Source organism: Anguilla rostrata, chromosome 11 (assembly GCF_018555375.3).
Source record: "Anguilla rostrata isolate EN2019 chromosome 11, ASM1855537v3, whole genome shotgun sequence".
Lineage (NCBI taxonomy): Eukaryota > Metazoa > Chordata > Actinopteri > Anguilliformes > Anguillidae > Anguilla > Anguilla rostrata.
The window spans coordinates 396470-412026 of record NC_057943.1 but is presented as its reverse complement, the minus strand read 5'-3'; the positions used below and the strand labels follow the sequence as shown (position 1 = coordinate 412026).

The following is a 15557-nucleotide window of genomic DNA, read 5'->3' as shown; positions in this document are numbered from 1 at the left end:
CAAAGTCAATAATTTTTTCTCACAAGAACAAATAATCATAATAGGTGTATTTTATTCGTCTTATGACTGTCCATGGGTCGATTTCATGATTTATTGCGTCATTTGGGCACAGTGCCAATATTTGTTCTGGACCAATGAGGTACAGCTTGCGTCACTTCCGGATTACTGCTGAGGACTGAGCTACAGAAGGGGCTACAGTCTATGGTCACTGGGGTGGGCGGCTCCGGCCACGGTCCGCCTGTGCTAAGTCTGAAAATACAGGCATCCCATTTCGTGGTGATTTAATTATGGCGTGTGCTATTTACAGCTGCACTAGACGACCATAAAATAATCCTCCTCTTAAGTTTTTCGGTAGCCGAGTCATTTTTACTGTTTCCTTTAGCCTACTTAACCAAATAATTACTTGGCAGAAAGCGTAGTCAGCTTGCTATATTTGGTAGTCCAGTAGTAGCCTATGCTACAACAGTTCGCAACTTCGGCTACCAAGCCATTTGGCTAGCTAGGTAACCTTAACCGGCAAACATTCAATCTGCCAGACGTGTTTGACGGCTTGTCAGTCGTGTACATTCCGTAAATGTCTACCTGGGCCATGCTTCACGCATGTGACAAAGCTAGGCTACTATAATCCCGATTTTGGGATAAACACTTTTTCAGTTTCACGAAGCGAAGTCTCAAGGTTCATTTGCTGAATATACAACACACGATGAAATCACACACAGAATTTAACGAAATTAACCATCTTGGCATTTAGAAAGGATCATGTTTTTAGCATTTAAGAGACCGACAAGCTAGGCATTTAAGACCGTGGTTCTCAGAATCGGTTCTGGGGGCTCCTTGCGTCTATTGGCTTTTCTCCATTGGTTTTGATGATTTACAAGAAAAAAATAATAGCCTAATATAATAATAATTAGAAATTCAATGTAGGCTACATCATTTTTGTCTTCATGCACCAGGTGGAAAACTTGCTGTACAAAGTGCGTTGTCATATTTACACGCCTGCAGATCAGCTATTAAAATACTTGGTAGATTTGTTAATCACCGCTGACAGTGTTGATTTTTATTCGATAGAAAGTGATTTGCGAACGATCGGTCAGCTAGCGTCACCCAGCAAGTGAACACCACAAACGGCGATGGAGTAGCTAGTAGCAGTTACTGGCTCATTAACTGACTGTGGCGAAAACCTACGACGATAACTTGCTCGGTTAACAGCAGATCTACCAGACAGTTATACGAAAATTAGCCTAGTCAAATCACCAGTAGCCTACACGTCTCTGATTGATTGACCATCAGTGTAGTCAATGTTATTCCCCTGTGGTTCATATTGCTAATGCGTGAGCTAACCACGGATAGCCTACCTAGCTCACTGGCAAGCTGATATGCTAGCTAAGCATATTCGTTTTGCTGAGAAACATAAATTGAAGATAACTGAACATAGCCTAATTGTATTTTTAATGTCATACATATAACGTGATTACATGACACAGTACAGTCACGGATGGAAATTAAACTCCGTAAACATCTGATAATATATTTTAAAACGTAACGGCAGACAGTCAACTAGCCTCGTTCAGGTCGATGGGCTTTTCCGCACCGGACTGTCAATCAAATTCCAAAACATCACAAGACCGCTTAACTCTATGGTTTTGGCTCCAAATCGAGAAAATGGCCGCGCCCGCCATTGAGCTTCAAAATGTGTTTTAGAGACCCACGTAGAGTCAATGGGTGACGTCACAGTAGCTTTGTCCATATTTTTTACAGTCTCTGGGCTTACCCCACGGCGTGACCGCGCTTCCAGCTCTGCGTCGTCCTTGGTTTTTTGTTTAAAAGGTGGTTCAAGTGCACGCTTCCCCCAGAAAAGAGTAAAATGAAGACAGGAACACTTCTGATCTCCAATGGCGTCCAATAACCAGACGTAGTAGCCCAACATTTTTAATGTTGTCCTTCAATCTGCAGGAGAAAAATCGACGATAAACCAATCACTTTACTGTCCCACGGCCAACTCCAAACTTCACAAACAGCCATCTTCTCAACCCTAGTCCTGTGCATCCACTATGTATTCTGTTTGTTGGGTGTTTATTTTTTTTATTTTTATTTTTTTGTCAAAGCCAGTCTCTTGATTAGTTATGGTTGTTGAAAATGTGCTTGAGTTCTACCATAATTTTGTGATTAAACTCATTATAATGTGATACAAGTTTGACTTTTGCTGTCAATGAACTCTTTCATTTTAAATAGATCATTTCAGGTTCCACTCTCTCAGCAAATGGGACCCAACTGATTTCACCTGTCAGTCTGTAATTTAAACAATTAAAGTGGAACAGGGTGTGTCTCTCTGTGGAACAGGGCGTGTCTCTGTGTGGAACTGGGCGTGTCTCTCTGTGGAACTGGGCGTGTCCCTTTGCTCCAATCATTTCAGGCTGAAACTTCTTTCCTCTAATATAAAGAATGTAGACACACACCCCCAACCCAGTCTTTGCCCGAGGCCCAGTTAGAGCCACATCTTCAGTAAATCACACAATAAATTATCAATCTGAATATCAACCCCAATCCTCTTACATCTGTTTGTATTAATAGTGTGGCCACAGCAAGTAGAGAGACTGCAGATATATGACAAAAATAGGTGTGTGTGTGTGTCTGAGGGTGTGTCCATGCATGTGTGTGTGTGTGCATGTGTGTGTGTGTGTGTCTGAGGGTGTGCCTGTGCATGTGTGTGTGTGTGTGTGTGTGTCTGAGCGTGCCTGAGTGTGTTTGTGTGCGTGCATGCATATGTGTGTGTATAGGTGTGCATGCATGTGTGTGCCTGCTAAAGATCAGTCTGCTTAAGCTGTTTAAGTTACAATACAACCGTTGGGATCTGGAAGCCATGCTGGATGCAGGATCTGCTTATCCAGTAAAGCACAGTGATTGGGGAAGTTGCTGTAGTCCATGAGACTACAGCAACCCCCCCATCTCATGTCCCGTGGTTCTGAGAGGGCAGGGCAGTGTATCTCCCAGCCCAGCTCCACCCCACTCTGAGGGGGTATGAGTCTGAGCATCAGAACCCTGCTGGGTTTGGGGGGGGTTAGGGTTAGGGTTAGGGTTAGGGTTAGGGTTAGTCTCTCAGTTGCTTGCATACGTAACACAGGCTGTGATTTTCCGTTAAATTAAACAGCCAGATAGATCTAAATCCATTCTATGGGCTGTTAAACTTGACAAATGTCTTTCTACAGCATTGACGAGAATTCTGTGTTGGAGGGCCTGATCATTTAGTGGTGGTGCTCAGACAGGATTTTTTTGTGATATTGTGAATTTTTACAGGATACAGAAAGTAATTTCATATGGTTACAGTAGAACAATCAAGACAATCTGTTTTTTGAATACTTAGGTTTAACAGCTTTTGTTTAACAAAAAACAGAGATGAACACATGGATCAGTGCACAGAAATAAACACAGGGATCAGTGCACAGAGTTAAACACAGAGATCAGTGCACAGAGTTAAACACAGGGATCAGTGCACAGAGTTAAACACAGAGATCAGTGCACAGAGTTAAACACAGAGATCCGTGCACAGAGATAAACATAACATAGAGATCAGTGCACAGAGATAAACACAGGGATCACAGCACAGAGATCAGAGCACAGAGATCAGTGCCTGGACATGTACACACAGGGATCCAGATAAATGTTGACATCAGAGGCAACACTTGCACACAGGCTGCATGAGAGAAGGAAACAGTGGTCTGCTGAAGCCCCTCCCCTTTACATTAACAGTTCCTCAAACCAATCAGAGCTTTCCAGAATTCACTCACTCCGCCCACTTCTGTAACTCCTAAGACTGACCAATAAAGTACAGAGCCACTAATACATGCAAAGCCCTCAGGGGGAGAGAGAGAAGGAGGGGGGGAGAGAGGGAGGGAAAGAGCGAAGGAGAGAGGGAGGACAGGAAAGTGAGAGGATGGGAGAGAGAGAAAGGGGGAGGGAAAGAGAGAAGAAGGGAGAGAGAGGGAGGGAAAGTGAGAGGATGGGAGAGACAGAAAGGGAGGGAGAGAGGGAGGGACTGTGGTTCAGATTAAATGCGTGTAGCAGTTGGTTGAGAGTCAGAAGCAGCCGGAGAAGCAGAGGGAGTCTGGATTTGGGGCAAACAACCGGAGAAGCGCAAAGCCAGGAGCTGAGAACCCTGCACACCTGCAGCCTGCCTGTGTACAGGTACCTGCTGCACCTGCAGAACAGAACACACACCTGTCAATTCTTAAAAACACCTCAATTCTGTTTGTGGAAGAGTCTGAGGCTTCTGCAGACTGAATCAGTGATCCTGACCCTAAAGAGGAGGAATCCAACACACCCCCACCCTGAAGAGGAGGAACCCAACACACCCCCACCCTGAAGAGGAGGAACCCAACACAGCTCCACCCTGAAGAGGAGGAACCCAACACACCCCCACCCTAAAGAGGAGGAACCCAACACAGCTCCACCCTAAAGAGGAGGAACCCAACACATCTCCACCCTGAAGAGGAGGAACTCAACACACCCCAGCCTGAAGAAGAGGAACCCAACACAGCTCCACCCTGAAGAGGAGGAACCCAACACATTCCACAACACATTCCAGGAGAGGAATGTGAGGGACAGAACTCTTCTGACGTGAGGAGGTGAAGGGGTTGGGCAGGTGAGGGGGTCGGGCAGGTGAAGAGGTTGGGCAGGTGAGGGGGTCGGGCAGGTGAAGAGGTTGGGCAGGTCAGGGGGTCGGGCAGGTGAAGAGGTCGGGCAGGTGAGGGGGTCGGGCAGGTGAAGAGGTTGGGCAGGTCAGGGGGTCGGGCAGGTGAAGAGGTCGGGCAGGTGAGGGGGTCGGGCAGGTGAAGAGTTCGGGCAGGTCAGGGGGTCGGGCAGGTGAAGAGGTCGGGCAGGTGAGGGGGTCTGGTTGGATTGAGGGGTTTGGTGTTGAGGACTGTGAGTTCTCTGCAGTTTAAGGATCAGGGGAGTTCACGCTGTATCACTGACACTGACCTGCTGTAGTAGGGGAACGTTACACTACTGAACTCTTCAGTTACTGAACCAGAACAAACCGCTCTTCTTACCGCTACTGAATCCAGAACAAACCGCTCTCCTCACCGCTACTGAACCAGAACAAACCGCTCTCCTTACCGCTACTGAACCAGAACAAACCGCTCTCCTTACCGCTACTGAACCAGAACAAACCGCTCTCCTTACCGCTACTGAACCAGAACAAACCGCTCTCCTTACCGCTACTGAACCAGAACAAACCGCTCTCCTTACCGCTACTGAACCAGAACAAACCGCTCTCCTTACCGCTACTGAACCAGAACAAACCGCTCTCCTTACCGCTACTGAACCAGAACAAACCGCTCTCCTTAACCGCTACTGAACCAGAACAAAACCGCTCTCCTACCGCTACTGAACCAGAACAAAACCGCTCTCCTTACCGCTACTGAACCAGAACAAACCGCTCTCCTTACGCTACTGAACCAGAACAAATCGCTCTCCTTACCGCTACTGAACCAGAACAAACCGCTCTCCTTACCGCTACTGAACCAGAACAAACTGCTCTCCTTACCGCTACTGAACCAGAACAAACCGCTCTCCTTACCGCTACTGAACCAGAGCAAACCGCTCTCCTCACCGATACTGAACCAGAACAAACCGCTCTCCTTACCGCTACTGAACCAGAATAAACCGCTCTCCTTACCGCTACTGAACCGGAACAAACCGCTCTCCTTACCGCTACTGAACCAGAACAAACTGCTCTCCTCACCGCTACTGAACCCGGAACAAACCGCTCTCCTTACCGCTACTGAACCGGAACAAACCGCTCTCCTTACCGCTACTGAACCAGAACAACCCGGTCTCCCTACCGCTACTGAACCAGAACAACCCGCTTTCCTTACCGCTATTGAACCAGAACAACCCGCTCTCCTTACCGCTACTGAACCAGAACAAACCGCTCTCCTTACCGCTACTGAACCAGAACAAACCACTCTCCCTACTGCTACTGAACCAGAACAAACCGCTCTCCTTACCGCTACTGAACCAGAACAAACCGCTCTTTTTACCGCTACAGAACCAGAACAAACCGCTCTTTTTACTGCTACAGAACCAGAACAAACCGCTCTTCGCAGAGTTTCCCGCAGCTGCTGAAGCAGCACTGCTGTGGTTTGGGTTCCTGCTCTGGCCCATTTTGTGCTCAGATTGAGGGTCAGGGGGTCAGGTGTTAGGGCGTGGGGAGCTCTCAGCGCCATGCGGTGCGTTGGGGGCGTGGCCAGCCTCCTGGTGCTCAGCTCCGTCCTCCTGCGGTGTGGGGGGGCCAGCTGCCCCTCCCCCTGCCTCTGTGCCTCCGATATCCTGAGCTGTGGGGGGCGGAGCCTGGAGACGATCCCCGCCCCCCTGCCCCCGCCCACCGCCACCCTGGACCTGAGTCACAACCGGCTGGAGCGGCTGGAGCCGGGGGGGGTTTTTGGGCTGCCCCGCCTGCGGGTGCTGCTCCTGTCCCACAACCAGCTGCGGGCGCTGGGCGGCGGAGCCTTCCGGAACGCCAGCGCGCTGCGGGTGCTGGACCTGAGCTGCAACGCGCTGCGCGTGCTGGACGGCCGCAGCCTGCAGGGGCTGCCCGCGCTGCAGGAGCTGCTGCTCTTCAGCAACCGGCTGGCCCGCGTGGAGAGCCACGCCCTGCTGCCGCTGCCCGCCCTGCGCCACGCCTACCTCAGCCACAACCGCCTCACCAGCTTCCCCTTCTTCTCCCTGCGCCACGCCCACCCCGGCCTGCTCACGCTCGACCTCTCCTCCAACCGGCTGCGGGCGCTGCCGCTGGCGGAGGTGGCGGCGCTGCCCGTGGCGCTGCGCGGCGGCCTGTTCCTGCACAACAACACGCTGGGCTGCCAGTGCGGCCTGCACCGCCTGCTGCGCGGCTGGGAGGGGCGGGGCTACGGCTCCGTGCGCCATCACCGCGACGACCACACCTGCCTGCCGCTCGGCGAGCCGCGCACCCCAGTGCGGCTCCTCGGCCACGCCCCCTTCTTCCACAACTGCAGCGAGCCGGCGGCCGGCGAGGGTGGTGGGGCCAGGGCGGGGCTGCGGGCGCAGGTGGGCGAGCCCCTCCTGCTGCACTGTCTGACCGCGCTCAGGGGGCAGCACCTGGCCTACCTGTGGGTGTCGCCCCAGCAGGAGCACCTGGCCCCGCCCGGTAACGGCAGCCGGCAGGTGTTTGGCAACGGCACGCTGCGGATGGGCGCGGTGCGGTCGGAGGACTCGGGCGTGTACCTGTGCGTGGCGCGGGACCCCGGGCGGCAGCAGAACGACACCTGGGAGGTGAACGTGACGGTGTCGGAGCGCTGGGGGGGCGGGGAGCGCTGGGGGGGCGGGGAGCCCTTTAATGCCGGCTTCACCACGCTCCTGGGCTGCGCGGTCAGCCTGCTGCTGGTGCTCATGTACCTGTTCCTCACACCCTGCCGCTGCTCCCGCCCCCCCGCCCCGCCTCCCGCCAACGATGACCCCGCCCCCAGCCCTGCCCTACCGGCCCGGGAGGGGCCCGGACGCAGGCTGGGGAACAGTAAGCATGTGATGTTTCTGGAGCCCATCAGGCGAGTGCAGAACGGCTCCTCCCCAACACCGCCCACGGGACCCCCCAAACACCCCCAGCAGAGGGACCACCCTGAGCCCATCAGCACAGACTCCTCTGCGCCATAGCAACAGCCAAGCAAACCCCGCATGGGGGGTCCATCCAGCAGCAAATCACACAGGCACTGCTGGGGCAGGGAGAGCTGGGGGCGGGGCTTAGCTCGGCAGGGAGAGCTGGGGGCGGGGCTTATCCAGGCAGGAAGAGCTGGGGGCGGGGCTTAGCCAGGCAGGGAGAGCTGGGGGCGGGGCTTAGCCAGGCAGGAGAGCTGGGGGCGGGGCTTAGCCAGGCAGGGAGAGCTGGGGGTGGGGCTTAGCCAGGCAGGGATAGCTGGGGGCGGGGCTTAGCCTGTCAGGGAGAGCTGGGGGCGGGGCTTAGCCTGGCAGGGAGAGCTGGGGGCAAGGCTTAGCCAGGCAGGGAGAGCTGGGGGCGGGGCTTAGCCAGGCAGGGAGAGCTGGGGGCGGGGCTTAGCCTGGCAGGGAGAGCTGGGGGCGGGGCTTAGCCAGGCAGGGAGAGCTGGGGGCAGGGCTTAGCCAGGCAGGGAGAGCTGTGGGCGGGGCTTAGACAGGCAGGGAGAGTTACACTGTGCTGGTGCTGATTGTGCTAGTGTAGAGACTGTGCTGGTGCTGACTGTGCTAGTGTAGAGACATTGCCGGTGCTGACTGTGCTAGTGTAGAGACTGTGCTGGTGCTGACTGTGCTAGTGTAGAGACTGTGCCGGTGCTGACTGTGCTAGTGTAGAGACTGTGCCAGTGCTGACTGTGTGTTTTGTTTTAAACAAATGTTTTTTTAAATCAATTTTTATGTTTGTTTTGAATTCATACAGTTGATTTAAATAAATATGTTTGTTTTTCCATAGTTTTCCAAGCCTCTTTATTCATATATCACATTAAGATTTGTGTGTGTGCATGAGTGAGTGAGTGTTTGTGTGTGTGTGTGTGTGTGTGTGTGTGCATGCATGAGTGAGTGAGTGAGTTTGCGTGTGTGTGTGTGCATGAGTGAGTTTGTGTGTGTGTGTTTGTGTGCACGCATGTGTGAGTGAGTGTTTATGTGTGTGAGTGAGTGTGTGTGTGTGTGTGTGTGTGTGTAATGCTGTTTATGACTTCTTAAACAATTCCACTGCTCAGATTAAATATCCGATTTTATCACTTCTAGAACTGGCCATGATGATGAAGGAGGCAGCAATGATGATGATGTTGTCTGTCCCTCTGTCTGTCTGACAGTAACCCTGAGTATTCTTTGATTTGGTGTATGCTAGTTTCTGTCATTTATGCTGTATATATTGTATGTAAATGAGTGTGAGAGAGAAAGAGGGACAGGAGAAAAAGAGAGGGGGAGGGAGAGAGGAAGAGAGACCAGGTACAGGTTCAGAACCACAGACAGTGCTTGTATGTGTGTTAAAAACACTAGTTCTACAGACAGGCTGTGTATACAAACACCCAGCACGCAGTGGAAGATCGTGTTAGCATATGAACCACCAGCAGCAGCATATCTCACTGAATAAACATTTCATCTCCTGAGGTTAAAGGAAAGAGAAACGATTTCCTGCCAGGCTAAATTCTTTCATCATCAACAACAGCTGGTGATAAATCGAAAGTAATCAGCAGAACCTCCCACACAGAAGTGAAAGGGTTAATCTCCTCTGCACAGTACAGCCAATCTGTTTAAATCTGACATTTTCTTCTGTCAATAAATCCATTTTGACATTTTTTTGTAATTATTTTTCTTAATAGTATTGGCAACAAGTAAATTACATAAATATCATATTAAGAAAGCACTTGGAGCATCATTTTCATAAATTAAAATAGTGAGAGAGAGAGAGAGAACCACAGCCCATTCTCTCACACACCTGCGCGTTCTCTCGCACACACCTGCAAGTTCTCTCTCACACACCTGCACGTTCTCTCTCACACACCTGCGAGTTCTCTCTCACACACCTGCACGTTCTCTCTCACACACCTGTGTGTTCTCTCTCACACACCTGCGTGTTCTCTCTCACACACCTGCACGCCTCTCCACACTGCAGTTCTCTCTCACACACCTGTGGTTCTCTCTCACACACCTGCGCGTTCTCTCTCACACACCTGCGCGTTCTCTCTCACACACCTGCAGTTCTCTCTCACACACCTGCACGTTCTCTCTCACACACCTGTGTTCCTCTCTCACACACCTGCACGTTCTCTCTCACACACCTGTGCGTTCTCTCTCACACACCTGCATGTTCTCTCTCACACACCTGCACGTTCTCTCTCACACACCTGTGTGTTCTCTCTCACACACCTGCACGTTCTCTCTCACACACCTGTGAGTTCTCTCTCACACACCTGCATGTTCTCTCTCACACACCTGCACGTTCTCTCTCACACACCTGCATGTTCTCTCTCACACACCTGTGTGTTCTCTCTCACACACCTGCGCGTTCTCTCTCACACACCTGCGCGTTCTCTCTCACACACCTGCATGTTCTCTCTCACACGTCCTCACACACCTGCACGCTCCTCTTCTCTCACCACACCTGCTGTGTTCTCTCTCACACCAGTCACCTGCACTGTCTCTCTCACACACCTGTGCTTCTCTCTAACACACACCAATGCATGTTCTCTCTCACACACCTGCACTTCGTTCTCCACACACCTGCGCGTTCTCTTCACACACCTGCACGTTCTCTCTCAACACCTGTGCGTTCTCTCTCACACACCTGCATGTTCTCTCTCACACACCTGCACGTTCTCTCTCACACACCTGCGCGTTCTCTCTCACACACCTGCACGTTCTCTCTCACACACCTGTGCGTTCTCTCTCACACACCTGCACGTTCTCTCTCACACACCTGCGAGTTCTCTCTCACACACCTGTGCGTTCTCTCTCACACACCTGCACGTTCTCTCTCACACACCTGTGTGTTCTCTCTCACACACCTGTGCGTTCTCTCTCACACACCTGTGCGTTCTCTCTCACACACCTGCACGTTCTCTCTCACACACCTGTGTGTTCTCTCTCACACACCTGCACGTTCTCTCTCACACACCTGTGAGTTCTCTCTCACACACCTGCACGTTCTCTCTCACACACCTGCACGTTCTCTCTCACGCACCTGCAAGTTCTCTCTCACGCACCTGTGCGTTCTCTCTCACACACCTGTGAGTTCTCTCTCACATACCTATGTTTTCTCTCTCACACACCTGTGCGTTCTCTCTCACACACCTGCGAGTTCTCTCTCACACACCTGTGACATGCTGTCTCCAGTGCACAGAGCAGACACACAGATCCAAACCACACAGCCAATCACCTGCCCCTGCTCCAAACTTCACAGCCAATCACCTGCCCTGTGCGAAACCACACAGCCAGTCACCTGCCCCTGCTCCAAACCACACAGCCAATCACCTGCCCTGTGTGAAACCACACAGCCAATCACCTGCCCCTGCTCCAATTTTATAGGTGTTCAACAACCTAATTAGGAGCCTATTGATTTACCTCTGTCCTTCATTTGATCGAAAAAGGTTACCTCTCTTTATGTAATTGTTTACAATGTAGCACAATATCAAAATGGGAATTTTATTCTTTGTGACATGCGAAACAATTTCTGACATAATATATCTTGAGAGGGTAAATAATCCCTCTAAACACGAAAAGCACTTAAGAAACATTATCAGCTTGTTAAAATTATGGGATCGCAATTGTAGTTGGAACAAAAACCAGCATGCACAAGGGGAGCCCCAAGACCGAGCTGAGCTCCATGTAATGATTGTGTATTAAATAAAATAATGCCATGATACCTCTACAAAAACACTGTAAGCAAAGCTATTCATGTACACAAAACATATGCTTTCCATGCAGACAAAAGCCCCAATTCAGAAGAATCAAATTATTAATGTCAAAATGATGCAAAGTGTTTCACAGAAAACAAACAAGCCATATCCCAAAGACATGTACAGAGAGTGTGTTCTTTGTGTACCATATGTAACTAGGCTTCTTTAACACTGAACACGTTGATGTTGAGCTGCATATGTACTGTGGTGTGTTGCTGTTTTTCATTGAGATGGTAGTGTCTAAATCAGACATGAACTAGGATCAAATCTGATCAGATTAACCAGGAAAACCAGGTGCTCCAGTGATAGTCCAACCGCACAAATCCTTTAATCTGTCATTTCTCTCAGAAAACCAGAGGAAATGAAAGCTGCAGCAACGAGGTCGGTCTCCCTCTCTCTCTCCAGAGAGCAGGATTAACCGCCCGTTTCTCCCTACAGGAGAGCAGCAGGGCCAGCTGCCTCCTCCACGTGTCTGTGTGTTTCCTGTGCACTGACCATACGAACAGCACAGCCTCACAGCTAACAGCACTGACCACACTAACAGCACAGCCTCACAGCTAACAGCACTGACCACACTAACAGCACAGCCTCACAGCTAACACCACTGACCACACTAACAGCACAGCCTCACAGCTAACAGCACTGACCATACGAACAGCACAGCCTCACAGCTAACAGCACTGACCACACTAACAGCACAGCCTCACAGCTAACAGCACTGACCACACTAACAGCACAGCCTCACAGCTAACACCACTGACCACACTAACAGCACAGCCTCACAGCTAACAGCACTGACCATACGAACAGCACAGCCTCACAGCTAACAGCACTGACCACACTAACAGCACAGCCTCACAGCTAACAGCACTGACCACACTAACAGCACAGCCTCACAGCTAACAGCACTGACCACACTAACAGCACAGCCTCACAGCTAACAGCACTGACCACACTAACAGCACAGCCTCACAGCTAACAGCACTGACCACACTAACAGCACAGCCTCACAGCTAACAGCACTGACCACACTAACAGCACAGCCTCACAGCTAACAGCACTGACCACACTAACAGCACAGCCTCACAGCTAACAGCACTGACCACACTAACAGCACAGCCTTACAGCTAACAGTACTGACCACACTAACAGCACAGTCTTACAGCTAACAGCACTGACCACACTAACAGCACAGCCGCACAGCTAACAGCACTGACCACACTAACAGCACAGCCTCACAGCTAACAGCACTGACCACACGAACAGCACAGCCTCACAGCTAACAGCACTGACCACACTAACAGCACAGCCTCACAGCTAACAGCACTGACCACACTAACAGCACAGCCTCACAGCTAACAGCACTGACCACACTAACAGCACAGCCTTACAGCTAACAGTACTGACCACACTAACAGCACAGCCTTACAGCTAACAGCACTGACCACACTAACAGCACAGCCGCACAGCTAACAGCACTGACCACACTAACAGCACAGCCTTACAGCTAACAGCACTGACCACACTAACAGCACAGCCTTACAGCTAACAGCACTGACCACACCAACAGCACAGCCTTAAAGTTAACAGCACTGACCACACTAACAGCACAGCCTTACAGCTAACAGCACTGACCACACTAACAGCACAGCCTTACAGCTAACAGCACTGACCACACTAACAGCACAGCCTTACAGCTAACAGCACTGACCACACTAACAGCACAGCCTTACAGCTAACAGCACTGACCACACTAACAGCACAGCTGCCTCCTCAACATGCGTTAACAGCACAGCCTTATCATGAATGAAAGGAACTGCACATCCACAGGTCAATACAAACTTAATTTTTAGTGCCTGAGATACGACACACAGAGCCAACACAGAGGTTTTCTCTCTCATCTTGTTAGCAGATTGAACTCCAAGTCCTCTCAACTGTAAATGAGTTTCACAGTGTGGGGAGTGAGAGGGGGAGAGAAGGAGGAAAAAAAGAGGGGGAAAGAAAACGAGAGAGGGAAAGTACTCCACTCTCAACATCAGCACCAAACGTCACCATAGCAACCCCTTCTGCCCATCCTCCCACCCATCTTCAGTGTACAGCACACCTCTGAAGCAGCAGGAGCTGTTTGTGGCCAGACCCAGCACTGCTCCTCCACCCCACGCCCTGCGATCAGTCTACCCACCTGTAAGAATGGATGCAGCGTAGGAGCAAAATAAATCTTAAATACTTTGGAAAATATTTCCCCTAAATTTTGATGCTTGATATTACATGGCACTGTTGCCATGGTAGTAGGCTATATCATACAGCATTAGAAAAATTAAAAATTAAAATTAGGCCCTTCTTGTTTTCCATCAGTAATATCCAGATGTCCTAATTAGGATTGTTATGGTCAGTTTCAACTATTTTTTCTCAGATGATAACTTGTATGTTTCAGATGGGTTTATGCTAAATTACACAGTGTTCATAATCATCCCCTGCAACGTGTTCATAATCATCCCCTGCAACGTGTTCATAATCATCCCCTGCAACGTGAGCTACATTCAAGTATACGCCAACTATAAAAAATATATCATTATAATGATTTTAAATACCATAAAACAAACCGCAATAACAAACCAATAAAACAAACTACTATCACAAACCACAGTAACAAACCACAGTAACAAACCACTATAACACACTTGTATAACAAACCGCTAAACCTGATGCACAAACTGCTCCTTCTCTCTCAGCTTAAAGCCCTTTTTTATTTACCTTTTGTTCTACCTTTCAGCACTTAGTATGATTTCATATTAATTTCATAAGTGCGTAAAGGTAGAGTGGCCATAATAGATGCAAAGAAAACGAGAAAAATAAGAGACTGCTAATTTATGATGATTATTTAAATGGACTCACTGATTAATGTGCAGAACGATCGTAAACAGGATAGAGACACATACTCTGCATGTGTCTCTGTGGGTTGGGTGGTATCCCGTGGGTTGGGGGGTAGCCCGTGGGTTGGGGGGTATCCCGCGGTTTGGGGGGGTATCCCGCAGGTTGGGGGGGTATCCCGCAGGTTGGGGGTCTCTTCATTAAAACACACGTCTCTTCATTAAAACTCACATCTCTTCGTTAAAACACACATCTCATCATTAAAGCTCACATCTCCTCATTAAAGCTCACATCTCCTCATTAAAGCTCACCCTAACTACATGCCTAACCTTAACCCTAACCTTAACCTAATTGTAACCCTAACCCTGAGTCCTAACCCTAAAACAGCCTCTTGAACATGTGGGGACCATCAAAAGGTCCCCACCTTGCATAACTTCTCATCTTTGTATACTTGTAGGGACAATTGGTTCTCACAAAGATAGTAATACATGTTCACACACACACACACACACACACATACACACAAACACATGCATGTGCATGCACACACACACATGCACACACACACACACACACAAACATGCATGCACATGCACACACACACACACACACATACGTGCATGTGCATGGTCGTACATCAAACAGACACACAGACAGACACACAGAGCTTACGTTATCTAGAATCTAGGCCAGCTCGGAACAGACCTGAATTGATTTTGCTCTAGATGAATTGTAAATTTCAGATCTGGATTTGGAACTGCATGTGGTCATGTGATCTGCATGCGGTCAGGTGATAAAGAAAAATAGGAATGGCTCAGAGAGAATTGAAGTGGTCAGAAATTACTGTGGAACAAGGATGAGTATGTGTATGCACTCACACACTCGCACGAATGCACACACACACACACACACACATACACATGTACATACACACGTAGACACACGCACACACACACACACACACACGCACATACACACACACACATACACATGTACATACACACGTAGACACACACACGCACGCACACACACACACACACACACATATATACACTCATACTCACACACGCACGTTATGCAGGTTGTTCTGCTGCAGCAGAATGAACGCACCAGCACTGCTCTTCTTAGAGGGGAGCGGGACAGGCAGGGCTCTGTAAAGGGAGCCAGTGTTTCTGGGACACAGATCCCAGTGCTGGGATGGGACCCCCCCGCTCTGCCCCCCCCGTGCCGGTACAAGACGCTGGAGATGAGGTAACGAATGTGCTCCTGTCAGCACAG

At 50.0% G+C, this 15557-nt stretch overlaps 2 protein-coding genes across 2 annotated transcripts in view; one reads left to right on the top strand and one right to left on the bottom strand.

Moving 5' to 3' along the window:
* LOC135235136 (metabotropic glutamate receptor 7-like) overlaps window positions 1-2270 on the bottom strand; it is a 171210-nt gene extending 168940 nt beyond the window's left edge. Inside the window, exon 1 of the mRNA XM_064300355.1 lies at window positions 1772-2270. Coding sequence (XP_064156425.1) covers window positions 1772-1927 — 156 coding nt within the window. The 5' untranslated portion in view covers window positions 1928-2270. The remainder of the gene's footprint in view (window positions 1-1771) is intronic.
* Window positions 2271-5895: 3625 nt separating this feature from the next.
* LOC135235100 (amphoterin-induced protein 3-like) lies at window positions 5896-7818 on the top strand. The gene has a single exon (XM_064300293.1). It carries the CDS (start codon window positions 6226-6228, stop codon window positions 7669-7671), a length of 1446 nt encoding a protein of 481 aa, XP_064156363.1. The 5' UTR covers window positions 5896-6225; the 3' UTR covers window positions 7672-7818.
* Window positions 7819-15557: the final 7739 nt, after the last annotated feature.